This window comes from Neodiprion lecontei, chromosome 3 (genome assembly GCF_021901455.1).
Source record: "Neodiprion lecontei isolate iyNeoLeco1 chromosome 3, iyNeoLeco1.1, whole genome shotgun sequence".
Taxonomy (NCBI): Eukaryota; Metazoa; Arthropoda; class Insecta; order Hymenoptera; family Diprionidae; genus Neodiprion; species Neodiprion lecontei.
This window is the reverse complement of record NC_060262.1, coordinates 17345283-17367167: the sequence shown is the minus strand read 5'-3', so window position 1 is coordinate 17367167 and position 21885 is coordinate 17345283. Positions and strand designations below refer to the sequence as shown.

At 36.2% G+C, this 21885-nt stretch overlaps 1 protein-coding gene and 1 long non-coding RNA gene across 6 annotated transcripts in view; one reads left to right on the top strand and one right to left on the bottom strand.

Moving 5' to 3' along the window:
• LOC107219511 overlaps nt 1-21885 on the top strand; it is a 251610-nt gene that overhangs the window by 215259 nt on the left and 14466 nt on the right. For all 5 annotated transcript variants that reach the window (XR_006903178.1, XM_046733522.1, XM_046733520.1 and 2 more), the window contains one exon: nt 2421-2524. Coding sequence is in view for 4 of the 5 variants with exons in the window: in XM_046733522.1 (XP_046589478.1) it covers nt 2421-2524 (104 nt within the window). In the remaining variant the exon portion in view is untranslated. The remainder of the gene's footprint in view (nt 1-2420; nt 2525-21885) is intronic.
• LOC124293269 lies at nt 10523-12476 on the bottom strand. The gene is made up of 2 exons (XR_006903181.1): nt 12292-12476; nt 10523-10925 (listed from the first exon to the last, which is right to left on the bottom strand). It is a non-coding gene; the product is annotated as an uncharacterized LOC124293269 (long non-coding RNA).

The window sequence follows — 21885 nt, the reverse complement described above, 5'->3', positions numbered from 1 at the left end:
TTGTGTTTTGGAAGTCTCGAGAGGGGTTTGGGAGTGCTGGATTCTTGCACGTATAATATTTTGTTCTTTTACAAGCTGCCAGCGAGGACAGCACATGCAGGGTCCTTTCAATTTTCCCTACTATATATTCAAACTGTCTGTAGTAAAGTAATTTCCGTAATACAGTCCAGTTCTACTATACGTTCTACTTCAAGGTTGAATTGTCTGAATATTTCAATCCACCGAGCGATGCGACCTTCCGGAGCTGTGAATAACGACAGGCACTTCAGAAATAACGTGATCCGTTCGATTACGAAGTATGTCCATAAGGATGGTGATGGTAAAAAACTATGATAATGTTCCATAGTTTCAACAATAGCTAGAAGTTTCCAGCAAGTGTCGCAATCGTTTCTCACTGGTTTACCGAAAACGCTGTTGTAGTAGATAACTAGTTTTTCCAAGACCTTTAGATTTCTACGACAGCACTCCTCCGATGCCAAGTAGCGGTGAATAACTATCGACTACATACATAGTCAATCATTGACCGAATCGGCGAGAATTGGGGAGATTCTCCAACGAATTTTCACTGAAGAAATGGCTTCTTGGTCAGGGCTCAAATTGAAAGGTATTTTATCCTCTATTCAATGATGGAGACGTTTCGCACGGGTGCAAAACTCCTTCACAAAACGGTGACAGTAAATCTACACCGCAATAAAACTCGGGCCTTCTCGTGTTCCTTATACCGAAATGAAGGGCTGTACGATAATTTCAAAAAATGGTAAACGGATATTGAATACTGCATTTCTTTTCATTCAACTGAGCTTTATTATCATCGAAAGTGATGATATGACGTGGACTGAAAGTGCGCATATGTGAAGAGGAAAAATAATCGAACAAGTTCATGTTGTACAGACAATCAGGAAATACTCATTCAATAGAGTGTCTGATCTAAATAGATGAGAAAGAATGAACGTTTCTTTGCGACTACTCGAGGATACTTTGCCGCGATAAATTTAATCGCTCGATTATCGATTGATTTTGTTTGTTGATGATGTTATTGCGTAGATACTCTGTACGCACACTCTCAGCGAGAATATTTATCGAATCACCGTTAAAGTTTGGTGGAAAAAGCTGATTAAATGGCTACAGAACACTGTCTTGAATTATGTTTAGTTGAACTATAGATTTTATATTCCACGATGATGATAATTGCAGATCGTTCTCGAATGCAATACATTGTTTTAATTCAAATCAATTCTACAATTCAAGCAAAATCTATTTGAGACAGTTGTATTAAACAGACAGTGCTGGGTTCGGAAACTAAAAGTCAATTTGACATGGAATTCTCCGTACATATCAACGTTAATAATAAGTAATGTTTTAACTGTTGTTGAACATTCCTCAGGCAAATGGATCCATTATTTTCGGTATAGCTGATTTAATTTATTACTCAGTACTATCATATGTATATCGGTAATTATCAAGTATTGAACGTACTTATGTAAATAGCTGTCACCATTCGTAATGATTTAATACTCGTTCCATCATTCCGCTCAACAATACGGCAAGGTAACCCCGACTTTGACGTCATATTTACTCAAAGCATCGATTGGCAAAAGCATAAGACGCTTGCAAGAAAAATGGCACAGCACGACTTCTTTTCTGTTTACCTAATACTTTCATAGTGTCGAAGTTTCAACCTTGCGGAAAAGTTTCAACGTTGTTTACCGTGCTGACAATATCCTCTCATACAACCTCATGCAGAGACTAAACGACTGCAGGGGGTCGCGAAACGCAACGCTGCGCAAAGAACTTTTTGCGTTTACTTTCTATTAAAACGTTTTTATCAGCCGAGCAAAGATTTGTTGCAAGCAAGCGGACACGCGATGCGCGAAATTCAATTTATGATGCAATAGCTTCGCAATATATAAGATGCACTCTCTTCAGCCACTTTTTTCAACGATCACACCGTATTTTTTGAAACTTTGCTAGAACACTGCAAGTTGAAAAAGACATGCTGGAAGTTTGTTTAAAATTTTTTAATTCAAACATTTGGAAAAATGCTTTGTTATCTCGAGTCAACTTACTTTGAAACATATTGCAGTAAGCAGTAATTAAATATCAGGATGAAAAATTTGTACAAGTAAACCACAGGGCCAATTCATTTGTCATAATAATATCAATCTTATAAAATTGATATCGTGAGTGATGAATATAAAAGAAAAATTCTCCAAACAGTTACATTTGAAGTTCTAAAATAATCGGCAAAAATTCTTCTTAACTAATGCTGCAAACTGGACGGATTTTTGAAACTTTCGCGGACTCAACAAAAGAAAGTAGCTGAGTTTACGGAGAATGCTTTGTATATACATATTATTACACATGATCTGTATGATTTTGCATTATTATTAATTAAATCACAATTTTTGTAACTGTTTTAGCGTCAACAGTGACGGATTATCCCCGTTGGACGTTGCTGTGCTAAGTAACAACAGACCTCTCGCAAAAATGCTGGTTGCATTTGGTGCTCAAGAAGGAAACCAATGTGAGTTGTGCGAACATAATTCATTTTACTTGCATGCAAAATTCCAAAAACCTCTATAATTTATATAAGTTTCGAATAAAAAAGGTATTAGAAACCAACGAGCGATATATCTCGATACGGAATACTTCGAATGCTGCGTTCATATTACAAGAATCAAATACTCCGTTTTTATCTGTAAGGTTGAATTTATATTATCGAATTGACTGGTAAAAATTGCGTCTCATAGACGATACCTGCAAAGAAAGGGGGAAGAGCTGGGAGAAACGACTTTTATCTTTTTGTCAAATAACGCAAAACCTCCAGATTGATGTTTCAAATGCCATGATTGTATCCTGATCTGTGATAATCAACGGTCAGAATCAAATTTGATTCATTTCAAATTTGAAAATTTCTGGTTATTGAAAAAAGTACTGTGTGGCTCATCCTATAAAACTGATGATAAAAAAAAGGTAAATCGAATCTTATTTTAGTACATTTGGATAATTTCAAGTTTGAAGTATAATCAGATTTTCATCAAATCTTGTATTATAAATTATAAGCAACAAATAAGCGAATGACTATTTTTTGAGCCCCAACGGCTCTCTAATAGGCTGTACGTAATGCGTACGGAATTGCCAGAACTTCTGAGTTTCTGAAGCTAATTGTAGCATTTTTTTTTTTAGATTTGTGTCAAGGGCAGCTATGATTTCACCAAATGAAATCATTCTTTTTTTTATCAATAAATCTTAGGTGATCCCGACCTCTTCTTATTGCTAATCACATCAAATTCTTTAGCTTGGAATGAAGCAAGCAATGTAATAATTTAACCGGAAAATTCGCAGCTAAAAAGTAGGCAGATTATGCGTGGGTTAAGGCGAACTGATTACGTTATATAAGACTGCGAATTTTTGGCAAACCCTGAGGGATGACATTGAGATCCCTTGGAACTCTGTTAACTTTCCGGTATTTCCAATATTTGTGCCAGGAGAAAAATACGGGCGAAGTTCTCGGGTGGATTTAGGACAGCTAATATTTGATATTCAGATTGAGTTGCAACCAGACTGACATAATATTATATTTAAAAAATACGTGTCATAAGTTTGGTGTTCGGAGTCACAAAAGTGAAATTTGTTTTTTATCCACGACAGATGTGCCCACAGAATAATTGAAAGCTGCACGAAGGAGCTGATTGCTTTATCGCATTTTTGGCGGGCAGCTGTTACGGATCATCGCTTTCGTTTCATACCAGACAATACATGGCTTATCCTTAGCCAATATCTCGACGGATTCCTCTTTTCAAACAAGTTCATTATCTGACTATTTTTCGCGGTAGCAATTTTCCCTGTATCAGTAGAAAGGAACGAAACCAATTACGTGTACCAAAAGTTAGAAAAATTAATTAACATTGTAACCAAGGAGTAGTAAGAAGGAGACAGTGTTGAGTGTTCAAGCAGCTCTCGGCTCAAAATTTGGTCCAGTTTTTGGGGCAACGTAAGAGGAATTATCAAGGTTCGATTTAAGCGTGTCTTGTGGTGTAAGCCCGTATAGCGCTCTCCCCCGTGTCCCTCATAATTTTTTGTTGTTAAATGGCTGTGTCACGATTATTACAAAGTGATACAGTGTAATTATCTAAATTCGAAACATGAACTTAATCATCGTTCGGATAAGTACCGATACCACGGTCTTACAATATACGTATGGAAACTACAATGCTGGAAGCCACGATTCTGTGTGTCGTTTAGCACGTGGTTCTAGCAGAACCACTAGTTGTCCTTGCGGTTTTAATATTATGATATACGAGTATATATATCTTATGGCTGTATATACTTCTGTTTGAAAATGATTTTGACCTTGTAGTATAAGCGTTGTGGTGGATCTTGGAAATGTAGGTCTTTGGTTAACAACAAATTTTGCCGTCAACGTTTCGACTCTGACTAGAGTCATCCTCAGGACATATTTAATGCATCTATTGGAAACAATTATTTAAAATACATTGTTGGTGCTGAATCGGAACAACCTTAATAATATATAATAAAAGTAGAAATAATAATAAAAAAAAATTGAAACATAAACTATGTATACAGGGTGGTCCATTTAACTCTGCCACCGCGAATAACTTGGTTACTATTGATTGTACCGAAAAGTGTCTTCCGGAAAAGTTGTTGTATTTGAAGGGGGGAAATGAGTTTTGGAAGTGAATCTCATCTGAAGGTCATATCTTATGAGATTTCGGTGTTTGCGATGGTTTTTTGAATGGGACTACCTATTTTTTTGCTCACTACAAAGAAGCTGACATCAAAATGCGTCCAACCATGTGCAACAACATGACCTTCGGATAACCTTCGGCTCCAAAATTCATGATTAACTAATGGAGGTGGAAATTCAAGGAGAATGAATCGTATCGGCACATTCAATACTTTTTCCACGTAATTCATTTTATTAAATGCTCAAAATGTTGTCCATCAACCTGAATACACTTGTCACTACGCATAATGAAGGAGTAATTTCTGGAAGTTTCTGGAGGAGCACAAGTTTGTTGGCCCGCGCGTTCTCCTGACTTAACACCTCTTGATTTCTTTCTCTGGGGAATGATCAAGGATATTGTGTACCGAGACGTCCTAACAACACGGGAGAATATGAAGGAACGTATCATCAATGCGTGTGCAAGTATTACTCCAGAAATGATATGTAAAGCCAGGGAATCCTTTATTATGCGTATTGACAAGTGTATTCAGGTTGATGGACAACATTTTGAGCATTTAATAAAATGAATTACGTGGAAAAAGTATTGAATGTGCCGATACAATTCATTCTCCTTGAATTTCCACCTCCATTACTTAATCATGAATTTTGGAGCCGAAGGTTATACGAAGGTCATGTTGTTGCACATGGTTGGACGCGTTTTGATGTTAGCTTCCTTGTAGTGAGCAAAAAAATAGGTAGTCCCATTTAAAAAATCATCGCAAACACCGAAATCTTATAAAATATGACCTTCAGATGACATTCACTTCCAAAACTCATTTCCCCTCTTCAAATGCAACAACTTTTCCGGAAAGCACTCTTCGGTACAATCAATAGTAACCAAGTTATTCGCGGTGGCAGAGTTAAATGGACCACCCTGTATAAAAACAAAGGAAACTAACCTTATATAATGTAATCAAATGTTAAAAACGGTAAGAAGTCAATCGATAAAATAACACAGTTATGATGTTGGTTGTCACTTTTTTTACTTTCTTTATCTCCCATCGCTCCATTAGGTTTATTGATGGTTAAAATGGTGAACTAGTCAAAAAAATTTTTTCCTAACACACAACCCCTCTGTCTAAAAATCGTTACAGAAAGAGAGTTGGAGAGCATGAGTGGGTAGAATGTAAACCCATTTCTTGTACCGAGTGAACATAGATGAGAAGAGGAGAGTAACTAGAGACATAAAAAGTGTGAAATAAGTGAGAAGGTCGTTCTTAACCCCTTGTAGCCCCTTATGACATTTCTGTAACAAACTAAATAAGATCCTACAACATCCATACGGAAGGTATTAATGACAAGTCCTTAAATGGTATTTATTTAAAAAATTATGGTATGGGCTACAAGGGTTTAAGCGTACAGATGAAAAAGTCGTTCAACTGCCTACGACTTCATATCAGTGATTGGTTTAATATAAATTTCACTTAGGTTTTCTATATCTTGCCTAAGATTTACCGAATTAATATGATTGGCGATATTACACATTTCTAGAACTAGTCGATTATAATATCGAGGTTCGTTATGTAATATCCTAACATTATCAAAATCAAACTGGTGGTTTAAAGACAATGCATGTTTTGTAAATGCAGTGTGATGGTCACCTGATTCTTTGAAATTGTTCTTATGCTCATTAATTCGTACATTTAAGCAACGGCTAGTTTGTCCAATATACGGCTTGTTGCAATCCTTACAACAGATTTTGTATACTAAGTTTGATTGTTTTGCAAACGGTAGTCTATCTTTCCCTGTATCAAAAAACAAGCCCAAGTCATTGACATTTTTACCTACAAATTGTCCGTTGTATTTTTTAAACGTTCTGTTCAGTGATTCAAACGAACCATTAACGTATGGAATAGAAATAAAGGTTGTCTTTATTTGTTGGGATCAAGAAGTTATTGTTGTCTTGTTCTCGGATTTTTTTGTATCTTTGATTGATGATTCTATATAATAGGCCTGGCGGGTAATCATTCTTAATTAAAACATCTCTGATGATTTTAAGATTTTTTTCGTGATAACAACTGTTAGCTATTTTTATTACCCTATCATCTAAGTTAATTATTGTACCAATTTTATAGGATCTAGGATGATGTGAATGAAAGTTCGAATATCTTTCAGACCACGTGGTGTTTTGGAACCAATCAGTTTCGAAGATATATGAGTTATTGATGATTGTTACATCCAAGAAGTTAATTGCAATCGTGGATGAAAGCTATTGAAATTTTGTAATAGTTGTGGGATTTAATCTTTAGGAATGGCTTTTAATATGTCATCCACATATCTAAAATAAAAAGGTAACAAAAAAGGCAGTTTTTTTATGCAATGGCCTGCAAGGTCATCAATGTCTGCTCAAGGTCTGCTAGTACTGGAGATAAGGGAGAGCCCATTGGTAATCCAAAGATTTGGGAAAATATCTTATCATCGAATTTGAATATAGAAGCATCAAAGCAGATGTTTAAAACTACTAAAAATTGTTCGAGTGGTACGGGGATGTTCGGTGATAACTCACCCCAACGACTTTTTATCGAATCAATAGCCAAATTCAACGATTTATTAGTGTAGAGTGGTACTACATCTAGGGAAACTAAAATGTAATCCGATGGCAATTTGAACCCATTGATGGAGTTGACTAGATTGAAACTGTCTTTTACATATGAAGCTGGTCTTGTCAAACCCAATTTTATCCATGAATTTAAGATTTTGGCTAATTTATAAGTTGGACTATCTAAAAATGACACAATAACTCTCACAGGAACATCAGTTTTATGAATCTTGGGTAAGCCATAAGCTCTAGGTGGCACACTATTATTGGTGTAGATGCTACGTTTGAATTGACTGGCAATGAAGGTTTTTTGATGCCAACCATTAACGTGAAGGTTTCAAACGTGAAGGTAGAACAAAGACAGAGAGATAGATTCGTGGCCGACTAACGCTGTCTTTGTCTAAACCCCCCGCCCATGCCTGACCGCGCCGCCGAAAGTATAATGATCGCAACGAACCTAGTGGCGACCAGTGAACTACCAACGTGTCTTCAATAAATGACCTACCTCTTCCACTGGAGTTTCCAGACCTATATGTAAGACCGTGATCGATACATTGTAAGAAAAAATACTTATCACGAATGTCTTGTAAAGCGTGAAAGGATAGACTATAAAGTAGATAGAAAGAACGGCGATCAATGTGCATTGCCAGCAATATACCGTGAGTTTTCCTGGACGCAATATACCTGAATATGAGCTGTAACTTTGATCGCTTGAATCAGGCGCACGGATAGTTCCGCGACTAGGAAAACTCAGAGTATAGCAAATCAGCAAACTTTATTATTAGAGCGTGTGAGCGTGTGGTTTATTCGTAAATGTACCTTATAATAGCTTGAAGCAGAAATTGTGATCCTAAAAAGTTATTCGCAGTAGATAATAATGGTTTCATAGGCACGCAGCCGGGCAGGATTGAATTGTTTACTGATTTTCTGCTCGGGGTTGACAGTCCTTTCTGTCCAGACATGTTTTCATCAGTCTATTCTGTGTTTTGTTAGGTTAGACAGTTCCTCTAACTACATGCCGCTCGTAGGTGATGAACGTTAGCAATCGAATTTGACAAGAACAGTTCTTGAACTTTCTTCCTTCTTATTTTTTTCTGCTTCATGTACGTTTACCGTCATGTTTATGAATTTTTGTTACAAAAGTCTACAAATATGTCGTACAGAATACAAACTATGATCATTCGACTTGTTTGAAAAACAGACGTTGCTAACTATGTAAAACACCTTTCGATTGACAATGTCAGGAAATGTCATGTATTTGACTTCCTTACTTTCTATGCTATAGTTACGCACTACTCAAGCACGTTACTGCCATATCTGACAATGAGATGTACTGCAAGAACTATACTAACACAAATATCAATAGCAAGGGGTGTTTCACCGGAGCAGAAATTGACGCCATGTTACGAATTTCGTCATTACTTCCATTTCATAAAGTGATTACGAGAGACTACTTGAATAAATTTAACTTTTACTACGTGATTTGTCATGATTTCTAAGTTATTACATGATTTCTTAGGATTACAAAGAGGTTCTTGTAATCCTCAATGATTTCTCATAAGTACCAATGGTTACCTTGCTGATTACTAATGCAGAATTTTATTTCAGTAACGCCGATTTCAATGTAATTTCCGAGATTATAAAATAATTTCGAATTGTATTGACACCTCAATTGCTTCGGGGAAACACTTGTTGATCAATACTAATTCTACGATCTTTGAGGCTAAGGGACGGGGTCAAAATCCTGAAAAACCAAAAAGTTGACTAGTTGAAAATCAAACATTTTACAATTACGAAGTTTAAAACAACGAATGATCAGCTTACTGAAGTTGGGATTTTCGATAAATCACCCAGTAGAATAACTGCTTACTCGAAAGTTCATTTGACCGAACGCTCACTTATCAGAAAAAGTATTTTCAGAACAATCGGCATTCCGAATGACCAAATCACACAATGTGGAGATACAGAAAAATGAGTGTCCGAAATCAAAGTTCAGAGGGAGCAAAATTACGATCTGCAAAATGCAGAAGGGCCAGAAAGCCGAGAGGCCGCAATACAGTTGTCATAGTTATCTAGACTTACGCTGGATAGCACTAGACACCGGCCATGGGATATGTGTAACGTTGCGGAGAATAGATGTGTTTCTGACATTATCCAACCTTTCGGCAGTCTAGTCATTCTGTCTTTAGCTGGTTTCGGGATTTTGGTCAGTCGTTATTGATAAATTTGGATTCATAGATTTTCGACAGAGGCGCCAGTCTGACATTTGAAAAATCGACTTTATGACTCCTCGGTATTTTTGCAATTCAATATTTTAGCCTTCGTAATCTTGGCAATACTTATTTTTAAACAAAAATGCCGGTATAAATTTATTTATACACTTTTACGTTCTCAATTTGTATTTTCCTACAAGTAAGCTTTTCGCATTTATGGTCTTTCTACGTTTTTAACGGTTGGTGGTTTGACTTTCGGGATTTCGTCGCGTCGACTGTTTGGTCATTCGCATTTTTGGAACAAACCTGACGATTAATGACTTCGGTAATTCTTAATATTTTTCAACTAATTTTTGTTGGATAGATGTCTACTTCTAATGAGCGGCTATCGGAAGAAGTAATTCAGCAGTATGCACCCGAAGTATCAACTCGCATCACGGTTTTACATACAGGTCTATAAACTCGGTTATTTTTAAGTGGTGGGGATTGTCATTGTTAGAATGACTGAACTGTGTTCCTCGTTTGTCCACTAGCTGCGCTGTCCTGCTAGGGTAATGCAGATATAGATACACAGTTTGTAGAGTTGTTCAAAAGCCATCTCTTCCCATCCAAACATGATTGGCTCCGTGATTCCCATATACACTTTCAGGTTCGAGCTCATCGTTGAGCGTGATGACGTGTTACTAAATTCACTGCGCGAGGAATGACGGAAGGGAAAAAAATTGATTTTGATGAGGATGTACAGTATGTATTGTGACGTGGATTTTTCCCGCTCCTCGACCACTCGGAGAAAATGACCGAGAACATACCGCGTGCACAATAATTTGGCGTCCACGATGTACCCTGGATCTAAAACAATATCGCGAAGTTTTGTTGGGCGCCTGGCGTGATCAACACGCCTCGAAATCGTTAATGCGCTATACCTCGGCAATATGCTCGGTAGCTCAGTACCGCGGAGAGGGGAGGGGTAATTTTTGGAGAGAGAGAGACACTCGAAAACCACACGCTACTTAACAAAAGAAGTAAAATAAAATTTTATATTTCACAATAGCGGTGATACAAAAACAAAAAAAAGGACGGGTTGCACTCCGGGAGTGCCGGCAGAAGTGAAAACTTAAACATCAACGTTGTGCATTTTTGAATATGTTGGAATGGTTAAGGAATAATTTCGCACGGATTGTTTTATTTATCAGTATAAAAGTACTATCATTTATGTGGTAAAATACAATATTCATTTATTGCGCTATCGTAGACAAACATGACATTTTATATTACTTAAATAATATGCCCTTTGATTTTCACGATGTCTTTTTCTTTTTTCTTCTCCTTTTTCTTCCTTCGAATCTTTTTTTTTTTTAATTTTTTCTACGCTGACGCCATGCAAATTGATATTTCCGATCTTTATTCCTTTTTTTCTTTTGTTTTTCTGAAAAACGAATATTATTTATTATTATTTTATTTCATTTATTTTCACTTGAAATTATTTGTTTGGTATCGTATTTTTTGATTTTATACGTAATACACGTTTTCACACTCGACTAGCAAAGCACTGGATAAGCCAATGTGGTCAGTATCACAATTGATACTCCTAATATCAAGAACCAATGAGTCAGGCGCGCATTGCTTTAATGTATTATTAAAAAAGAAACGATTTCCCTCAAATATGTCGCTAAAATTTGTCGCGCATATATATAGGTTAACGCTATAAAGTATCAACATATTACAAATATTACATCTATAATGTGTAGGTACTAAGGTGTTTCAAAAAAAGACGAATTTTTTTTTTTTTTCTTATGGTATCCAAAAACTGATAGTATACCTGAAGACAAAAATTTTGGCGCCAATATGAGCTCTTAATATCAATAGTAAGGTTTGCCTGTATCCATTTCTTTATTTTCCATTTAGATAACATTTTTTATTTTTGCATTTTTATTACTTTGGAACGGTTCATCGTAACAACAATCTGAAAAAAGAAATTTGTAGGAAATTTCACGCTCTACAAAAAACGTCTGAAGATTAAAGTTCCTCAGATCAACCGTTTCAAAGATATCAGTGATCAAAAATAACACTAATCAAAAATTTCAAATATTTTCCAATGAAACTACAAAAAAATATCATATGCCATATTTATATTATTTTTTTACGTGAAATGACTTTAATTCTGTTAACCTGATCCTGTAAACTTTTTTTTTTTGCTAATTAATTCAATACTTAACTCACAAAAAGCACAAAAGTCATTTATGTGATATTTTTAATCTATATATTTATGTATTTGTGCTTTTTGTGAGTTAAGTATTGAATTAATTAGCAAAGAAAAAAGTTTACAGGCTCAGGTTAACAGAATTAAAGTAATTTTCCGTAAAAAATAATATAAATATGGCATATGATATTTTTTGTAGTTTTATTGGAAAATATTTGAAATTTTTGATTAGTGTTATTTTTGATCACTGATATCTTTGAAACGGTTGATCTGAGGAACTTTGATCTTCAGACGTTTTTTGTAGAGCGTGAAATTTCCTACAAATTTCTTTTTGCAGATTGTTGTTACGATGAACCGTTCCAAAGTAATAAAAATGCAAATATAAAAAAAAAATTTTCCCGTGTTATTTAAATGGAAAATAAACAAATGGATACAGGCAAACCTTACTATTGATATTAAGAGCTCATATTGGCGCCAAAATTTTTGTTTTTAGGTATACTATCAATTTTTGGACACCATACGAAAAAAAAAAATTCGTGTTTTGTTGAAACACCCTAGTAGGTACATATGTATATTTTTATAAAGTACTCACTTATTTTCTTTCGCTATTTCTTCGTCCCTTTTTTCGTTAATAAATTCACTTTCTTCCATTTCCATCTTTTAAGCACTTTATATACACGAATTTCACAAGTATACAAACGATTGACACATCAGCAGTCACCATCTGTGGATTCGCGTAGCAGACTGTAGTACAAATACACGCGCGCAGGCGCCCAGCGCCACTTCAACGAGACAGACGTAGCAGGCATACATTTTCGCCGTACGGTAGAAAGAGAGGGGATATTACCCCCTCTCCATCCGTCTTACGCTTTTCGATCAGGCTACGGATCTGACGCGCTACGGATCTGACGCGAACCGTGGACGCGAGTTTAACATTTTGTACCCATCTAAAAAAGTGCCAAGCGCCGTTAAAGAAGTTTTCACTTCAATAATCCAAAAGTCGCTCGTCGCGATTCTAAAATTAAACAGAAAATTACACATAACCTACACTATTCCTTACTCTACTGAGCTCTCGGCTCCCCAACTAAAATGTCACCCAACAATCACAAAATCTCCATACGCTATTCTCAATTTGCAAATTCGCAATTTCTTCTCCATAGTGACAGTTGCTCGAAACCGAAACTAAAACTACTTTCTCGACGGTGCGCCGTCGGGCTACCGAACAGACGGCGTCCTCAATCTCACCCGAGATCTCACCCGACTCGGAGCTTCGACGCTACCGCGAGCTGCCCTAAATCTAAACGTGACAACATAACTTAACCTAAAGCTTATTTCCTACTTATTTCAACTAAACAAATCCGCAAACGCCACTATACTTCGGACGCAACCAAAACTCAATATTCGAATTTTTCGTCTCAACCGCTGCTCAACGCAACGGCAATTTCGACTATACATCACCTCAACTCGGCTAAACACTATCTTAAATAAACGGCAACTTAACTAAGCGCAAGCGCCACTAAATGTAACCTCAACTAAACACAATCTTAAGGTAACACAGCTCAATTAACATCATCTTAACTAAACGGGTACGGAACTAAGCGCAGGCGCAACTAAACGTAACCTCAACTATTTACTATCGCATCCGAAATCAAACCTTCTCAAAATCCTCGGAAACGTTATTCACTAATCCGAGCACTCCAATTCGGCACTTCACGACCTACTCGAGAGGTGACACTGAAAAAACCGATAACGCGACTCGACCCGGTACAGCGGAATTTGGCTGTACTTAATTTCAAAAACGAGAGGGACTCAACTAAAACCCGTGACTCTACTCAACTTTCTCAAGAACTCAAAATTTACTCTACTTTAACACGCGTACTCAGGCTACGGTCATCAAGCAAAAGAATCGGCAAAAGAATTTCGACTACTTTTCTACAACGCAAATCCAAAACGGCTATCCGTTACCCGGCAAGCCTTTTCCTAATTATGCTCGAAATTCAATCACGGGGATAGAAGCAGCGCTTACCTTCTACATCCTTGCAACCCCTTTTCCATTCCCCTCGCGATTTTTGGGCGACTCCATTACTTCGCGAAACTCCCCAAAACGTGACTACTTATCACGATCGCCAGAACTAGAGTGGTTTCAAAAACCTACGACCTGCCGCAACACGGATCTCGATACGTCACCCCATACGTGACGTCATACCCACAAGAATACGCAATAATCAACCCGTCATCGATTTCGTCGACTGCGCAACTCGACGCGCACCTTTAGTAGCATCGCGACGCAGAACTTAACGCTAAATCACAATCTCGTCCTCCGCGCAGCTCCAGGGCGTCTTGGTGGTGAGCGTGGTGCTTCCTCGTCGCTAGTCGGTACGTCGCAAGTTCGCTAGTCAATTTTAGGCGGGGCGAAGGGGGAGAGGCTGCGGCGCGCCGGCCGCCAGCGGGAATCGCGTCCACCTTGGATTCCCGCGATGCGGGGATGTGCGTTGTCTCCCCCTCCGCAGCCTCGACATCCTTCCTGCGCAATTGTCGCTAGTCCGCCACTCTGCAATTTCCTCGAATTCGGTGCCGACTTCCTGCCTGATGCCGTTGTAACTCGAAAAACAAAAAAAAAAAAAAAAAAACCTGAAATATCTTACGCTATTCGCTAAAATGTCTCCTCTGGTAATTTCGGATGCGTGACTCTAGTCCTGGCGCTCCTTTGCAAAGACTTCGCGACTCAATTTCGGAAATTCCTAAATTTTGGTTCCACCCAGGGTTCAAGGAGCCCCTTGTAACGGGTATCAAATATGCCACGTTACAGTATAAATAGTTTAATGTATAACAGTAAAGAATATGGAGTATGAACGCGTTTGCTCGTACGAAATGGATTTCTGTTTATTATTATAAATGTTGGAATTGATATTTGGAGAATGATTTAGAAGTATTCGGCTTGTTGATATCTGGGATTGACATTCTTTACGCAGTATGGAATACTAATGAATTGTAAATTGACTTGTTGAAGAATAGACTAGAAGTATACCTAGTTTAAAAAAGTCGAAATAAAAGTAAGCTTGAGACAAAGTGTAAGAATTCAGAGTAGTGGGGAGCAAATGTAGCTAATCTTAAAAAGACAAGTAGGAGACAAAATGGTTAAGAAAAATAATTTGAGAAAATTGGCAGGTTAGTAATAAGTGGTCAGAAAGTAGGCCAGACGTAACACTAGAATAAATTTACTCGGAAGAAAAAATATATCATTTGATTGAATGTGAATCTTCATTTTTGAAAGCTCATCTGTCTTCAATACAATGTCGTCCAATTCTTGGAAAACCCACTTCAGTAATTAGTTAGCACTGTAGGAAAACTCACTTCACCTATAGGCGTCACACAATGATAATTACTAGAATTCTCTCACATAATTTAAGTAGTAATCATGGTGCGTTAAATCTGAAATGGATTTCCTCCTTGCATTCCCGCAATAACAATTCCTCAAGGATGGAGTGTTGCGGAGAAGTAGGAAAGTGCGACTTTCTTCGGAATCTCACACCGAACCAAGTAAAAGGGCCCCAAAAGCGCCTATAGTTTGTTTACTTAATTAAACGTGTAATCGGTTTTTCTATTAATCGATCGATCAGTAATGTTTATTACCTGTTTCTTGCGATTAATCTGAAACTTTGATGAATAATATTTTCTTTTAATCTTTTTTCGATAAATTGGGAGCTATGATTAGTCTACCCTTACAATTAATGCTTTTCCAAAATAATTGATTTCCGTTTAATCAATTAAGCGAAAAAATCGATTAATTCTTCTTCCGATTAATCAATTACTGTGCTTAACTAATTTTTTTTTTATAATCCATTACTTGGAACAACAAATGATCTTAATCTACGATCAATCGATTCATCGCACAACCCTACTATAGCCAAATATTGCTTGTCTTGAGCTTGGATTGAAAGCGAAACATGATATCTGTGTTATGGCTTTCACCCAGCATTGAAAACAAATTTCTTCTGGCTAATTGTAACGCGAGGCAAGTATAATGGGCTACATTGCTATATTTTTTTTTTTGACATTGAGACGATGAAATTGAGCGGAAAACATGACCCAAATTTGAACTTCAAATTCAGAACAACACCAAGAAATTGACACTATAGTCTGAATCGACACCCTTAACAGGATTGTCAAGTCTTCATGTTTTAGCCACAAATTCAGCCAATGGTTTTTCATACAGTTTTCTTCTCGTGAGCGGTGACTTATATGAAACTTTGGGAAATGACATTGTTTATGATTGCACTTATTTGGTCACTAAGAAAGTTCGGAAAATCGATGTAAATTTAAAAAAAAAAAACATTTGGTTCAGCTGAATGACAATAGCGTGCAGAACGTTTCGTAATGACGCATTAGTGAATAGATGAATGAGATTTTTTTATTCTACAGGCAAATCATTTACTTTACGTCATTTGAACGATTGAACTCAGTGTAATTAAATATACTTGTAAGGGTTTCAGTGAAATTGGATTAAAACGACAAAAAGTGACTTTATTGTCAGGACGTGTTAGACTAGGAAATTTGTACAGAAAAAAAATTGTTTAGGATGTTAAGAACTGTTAGAATTAAGACTAAAGAGAATAATAAAACCTCGACGCACGCGTACATTTCCCGCGTTTAATCGATGTGTTCACATTTCATTTATGACGGAAAAGAACAACCAATTAAACGAAAAGGAGGAAATATTCACAATAATATAGCGACCGCAAGAGTTGAATTAGTTACAGAGAAAGAGAATAAAAAGTATCTGCGCGTGCATGTAACTACGGCCGGATGCCAATGATATCATATTTTCCTTCTTTATGAAAGAAACGCAAGCACTTTGTCAAAAGGAATGTATCAGTGGTTTTTATGATGAGTTCCCCCACCAAGAATAATTCACACTGGCAGATACAGGCATAGTATCTTACTATTTAAAGCTCCAAATCATTTTCAGTTTTGCTCGAGGGCAGAGGATACAGTCTCTGTTTCTTTTTTTTTTTTAAACCTGTGTTGAAGATTCTGCACTGGATAAATAGTGAAAATATAAAGTTAGTGAATCAGGATGAGGTTGACCAAGCATTTGTTAACGAAGTTCGTTGAATCTGCAGGTATTTTCAAGGAAAAATTTAATATATCTTGTTAAGAATTTTATATGATTACGTGTTAAATTCTGTACATTCTGGTGCAAAATCCGCATTTTTCCCCTATATCTTTCAGTTCGTACAAAATAGCGTAAAATTTACATCATTCATGTGGAAATCGTTACAGACAAAATAATAATGAAATCAATATTCGAACCCAATACTCAACAACTGAGAAAACTCATTTTTTTAGCTTTCGTCTATGAAAATGTTCTGTGTTGACAGAGAGTACATCAAAATAAATTGGGTACGATTAGTCTTAATCCCTATGTAAAATCCGAACTGTATACAGAAGTTGCATTTATTTTGCATTAATCAATTACGAGGTCAGTATTGACGAAAACCAATGACATTCACTTTTTTATACCCCAGTCATAACAAAATCGAGTTTTTAAATAATACTTTTGACAATCCTACATGAAAACCTATTGATAAAGAACTCTGCGCATGCGCGTGGTGAGGTCACCAATTTGCTCGGTTACATAGGCCACTCAACCTATCCTTTCTTTGGCTTGTCCTTAATCGTGCTAGCCATAAAGTAGAACAGAAAAAAGGTGACCCATATCGTAAAATGACTAACAAGCCGCTTAGTGAGGCCAGAAATGAGTAGTGCGCGATAAATCCGATAGAGGCGCGTAATGTTGTAAAGAAAAAAAATGACATGGTTTGCGAGATGAACAAACTTTGAGGAATAGCGTTCTTTTGTATCTAATTGTAAAGAATCTACCTGAAACAGTTTACCACCGTATTATTGTCTCCGGCAAATGTAAACAATTTAGTTTTGAAATTACAGTTTTTGGCCAATACCTTTTTCAATTCGATTCTTATAGAGAAAGTGCCAATTGCCTGCATAAAATAAAAATTTGATAAGATGTTCATTTTAAAAGCTATAGGTGTTTGTTTGTACCGTTTTTCTGCCTCTTCAAATTCTAGAATTATCCTTCTTCCTTTTTTTGTAAACAAATCTATTTATTGATGTCTTCTTAGAAAACCGTTTATACAGTTGAAAAGGAAACATTTCAAACTTCAAAATTTATACTACCCGAATCTTGGTTAGTAGTCTGAAAAAATGCAATCGTCACTTGAAATTGGACGTTAAAAAAGAAGAACAAATTTTTCAAGAAATTTTCAAAGACCTACATTCTTTTCAATAAATTGAATTATCATTTGTCATCCCATATACCTTCAAGGATACTGTTTCAAGAGCAAAATCCACCAATCGCAGAATTTTTCTGTAGAAATTGATTAAATAAAAACAATTTATGTTGAAAAAGCGGGAAAGTTCACAACACGTTACTTCATGTATTGATAAATAAATGAAAAATCGGCTTCTTACTATTTATTTCAGGTTTTTGAACAAGTTTTTATATTCATTTCCAATATACTTCTTATGTTTTTAAGTTTGATTAGATCGAAAAAGTTACAGCAAGTTAGGCAGAAAGTGCGCGCGCGCGTCGTCAATTCTTGAGGCAGGACTTAACGGCAGAGCTGGATTTTCAACCGTTGTTTTAAAAAAATTCTAGCGCCCACAGTTTTGACGATATCAAAAAAAAAATCGAAGAGCTTTTTTATGTAAAATTACCTCCTCTTTCTTTTTTGCGCTTGCACTTTTTTTTTAAATTATAAATTCTTTTATAAATTTTTTTATAAATATAATAAAGGTAATTACATGAAAAAAAAGTAGAAATTGGTACTTGATTAAGATTAAATTGTGCAAATCATTTCGTTTCAATTTTTTTTGTACTGAAAATTGATTTGAGAATTACGTACGTAGTTGCGTTGCCAAAGATAGCAAAGAAAAGTTTAAGTCACGAATACACTAAACCTCGGATGATTGATCAACTAATATTAAAAATTCATGTGATTATTCTGTTACACAGTATTCTGTCTGTAGCCTATGCAGGAAACTGCTTACATATTTTGACAAATGTATTAAAATATTTTATGCCATTTCAAAATTCCAGACTCTTATCCGTGAAATGTGAACATTAAAAGAACGGTCTTACGTCACAAGATTGAAGTTAGCAACGTTACCGTCACGGAACATTGGGAGAAAATCACTATTTTCTTAGGTGTACAATGATTTTGAAGGAACTAAGATTGCAAAATACGAGTATATATTGTTTTATTACGGTTTACTGAATTTCAAACAGTTCAAAAATCGCAAAATAACGGTTTTTCTTCAGCATGAATGGTTACCATAACGTTACTAACTTCAAAATGATCGTATGGCAACGTTGCCGTTTAGTTCATCGTTTGCAAATTCTTGACTGGGTAAAATACACCTTTTTTTTCTACATAGACGAAAAGATAATGAGATGATATTTGAGGAAGTTATTAGGCACATATTTAAGTATAATACAAACTATTATCAACAAATATTAAAAAAATAGTGACATTGGAGCCATTCTCGCGAGACATGCGGCACGCAGTATAATTGGTGCAAATTTGAATGAGGAAAATTATCACTTAATCTACGTATTAATCGCTACAGAAATGCGTAGGGGATTTTCGATAAGTGAATTTAAGCATTATTTGTTAACAAATAAGTGCACGTTTTTAAGTCGAAAATTGAAAATTTTCACTCAAATACCCGCCAATTACACAAAAATTAATATTTTCAAAATTCCCTACGCATTTCTCTAGCTATAGACATGTAGATTACGTAGTTTTTTTCTTTTTTCTCGATTTCAAATTTGCACCAGTCACATAGCGTACCGCAGAATTCAACATGTCTCGCGAAAATGGTTTCAGTGTCGCCATTTTTTAATATTTGTTCATAATAATTTTTTGCATTCTACTTAAATATATGCCTATAATAACTTCCTTAAATATTATTATCTTATTACCTTATCTTCTACCTAAAAAAAGTGACCAAAAATGCGCTATTCTTTTGTTTTTACAGTGGTGTTACGCCTCAAATTTTTCAACTGAATTTATGTTGTCGTTTAGCACTCAATTTGCATATTATGACCCTAATCTCAGCATGCAGAAAATTTATTGGCAGTCATCAGGTGTTTTCGGTAAAAGCTAGTTTATCCTTTGGCAGAATAAGAGGGTCAAGGACGTACGAGTAGCAGCCGTTTTAAATGGCGAACAATAATAAGAGAATACTAATACAACCAACAAAGGACGCTTGTATGCCAACCCGAGAATACAAATAGTATCTGCATAAGCGAGGTTAGGGCTAATCAATTTGAAAGTGGCCATTCGGATTGGTAGAGTATTTTTACCCTAACTAAGAAACTCTAGTGTGTAAGTTTCGCGCCCAAGAGAACAATCCCAGGGGCGTAACACCTGCAGGTGGAGAAACTTTGTAAAAATTATAATCTATTACTTCACAATCTGGTGTTCAAGCGAGGTACTTGAAACTGTGGTCGAGAATGCGTTATGCAGATGAAATTATTTCACAATTGCGCATATTGACGAAGCGATTAGGAATGAAAATCCGGTGTAGCAACGACTGGTGGCAAAAAAATTAACTACTTTAAATTGGCCGTATTTAATTTTAAAAGACATCTTGCACCTTTTTTTCCAGTCTATTTATTCTATGAGACAAAACTAAAGCCTTACAAGCACTAAATTTTCTGTGCTTTTCTATTTACATAATTGACCTGAAACCATCTATTGGTATTCAAGTTCTCAGAGCCGTATTACTTAGCCATGCATTCATTCCCAATAGGTATAATGCAACGAAACTAACCATTCACACATCAGGGACCCATATTTTTATCATAACGTCTGATTGACTAAAAGTTTAAAAATCTTGTTGTTTTCTCAAGTCAGTCAATAATCTAAACTTTAAATTCAGGAATTCAAAATAGCAGACAAAAATAGAATACAAAAGAAACTATTTTATTTCAGTAGAACTTGGTCCAGAATTTCAATATTGCTAAGTCTTTGGATCCGCTACGATGAATCTTTGCATTTCGTGTTCTCAAACTCCCCCCGTGTTACCAAAGTTTCGTCCAAATCTGTTGAGGGTCTTGATATAAGCATACGGTTTATTAAGTAGTAAACCGAAGAAGAAAAAATACATGAGCTTGTTACAACATGAGCGCGTAGAAGAAAGCTGAAAATTAAGCAGGGAATACAGAAAACCTAGATTAGCTTTCTTTATAAAGCGCCACCTATGCTGGTCGGTAAAACAGGTTAAGGTAATATTGCATTGCACATTATTTTCAACGCACGAAATAACTACTTGCTATATTATCAGTCATATCACATCTACCATTTTAAATGCCTAAATTTTACGTTCATATGTTTAATTAGAGAGCTGAAAACACCCGATTTTTATATTTTGAGTAAATCAGAAGCAAAGGAAAATGTATAATGAGCGGATGTACAGCTTTGTCGCATATTTCGTCAATTAATTTTTTGACTACAACACCGCTAAGCAAACTTACTATCCACGAATTATGGGACACGCTGTATCACACGAAAACTATATTACCTGCGCCCATCGTCTTACCGAAAAAGTTTGTCGACATCCCGACAAGCCGTACACAATAGTTCTAAATATTGAAATGGAAAGTGGCAAAAAAATGGACGGATTTCTTTTAGTATTGCATTTTCATTACGGACAACGATGTGCTCAATTTCAACGCAGAGCATGTTCCACAACGTTGAACGGATTGAACCTCATACGTATACCTATATGTCGAGGATATGTATATACGTACCTTCGAGAAGCACTTCCATGCGCCATGTGACCAGAAACCCGCGCGGCCACATCAACGCAGAGTATAGTCGCAACTCGGTTTATTGGTGCCGACTTACACGCCTGCAAACATGTTATACTTCTACACAGTCTTACGCTCACCTGCGAAAGCGTATAGTATACGTAAATACGTGTAAAGACGGTAACCACTAGGTACTTCATGATTTGTTCCTTTCTCAGTCAGTCGCCCGTCCGTCTGACAGTCACTGGCTTTGCTTAGCTCTCGGCCTGTTCTGCCCGGTTGCCAGCGGCAACTTGTTACTCGACTCGCGGTAATGTCAACGTTCGTTTGCGTCTCTGATATTTTGTC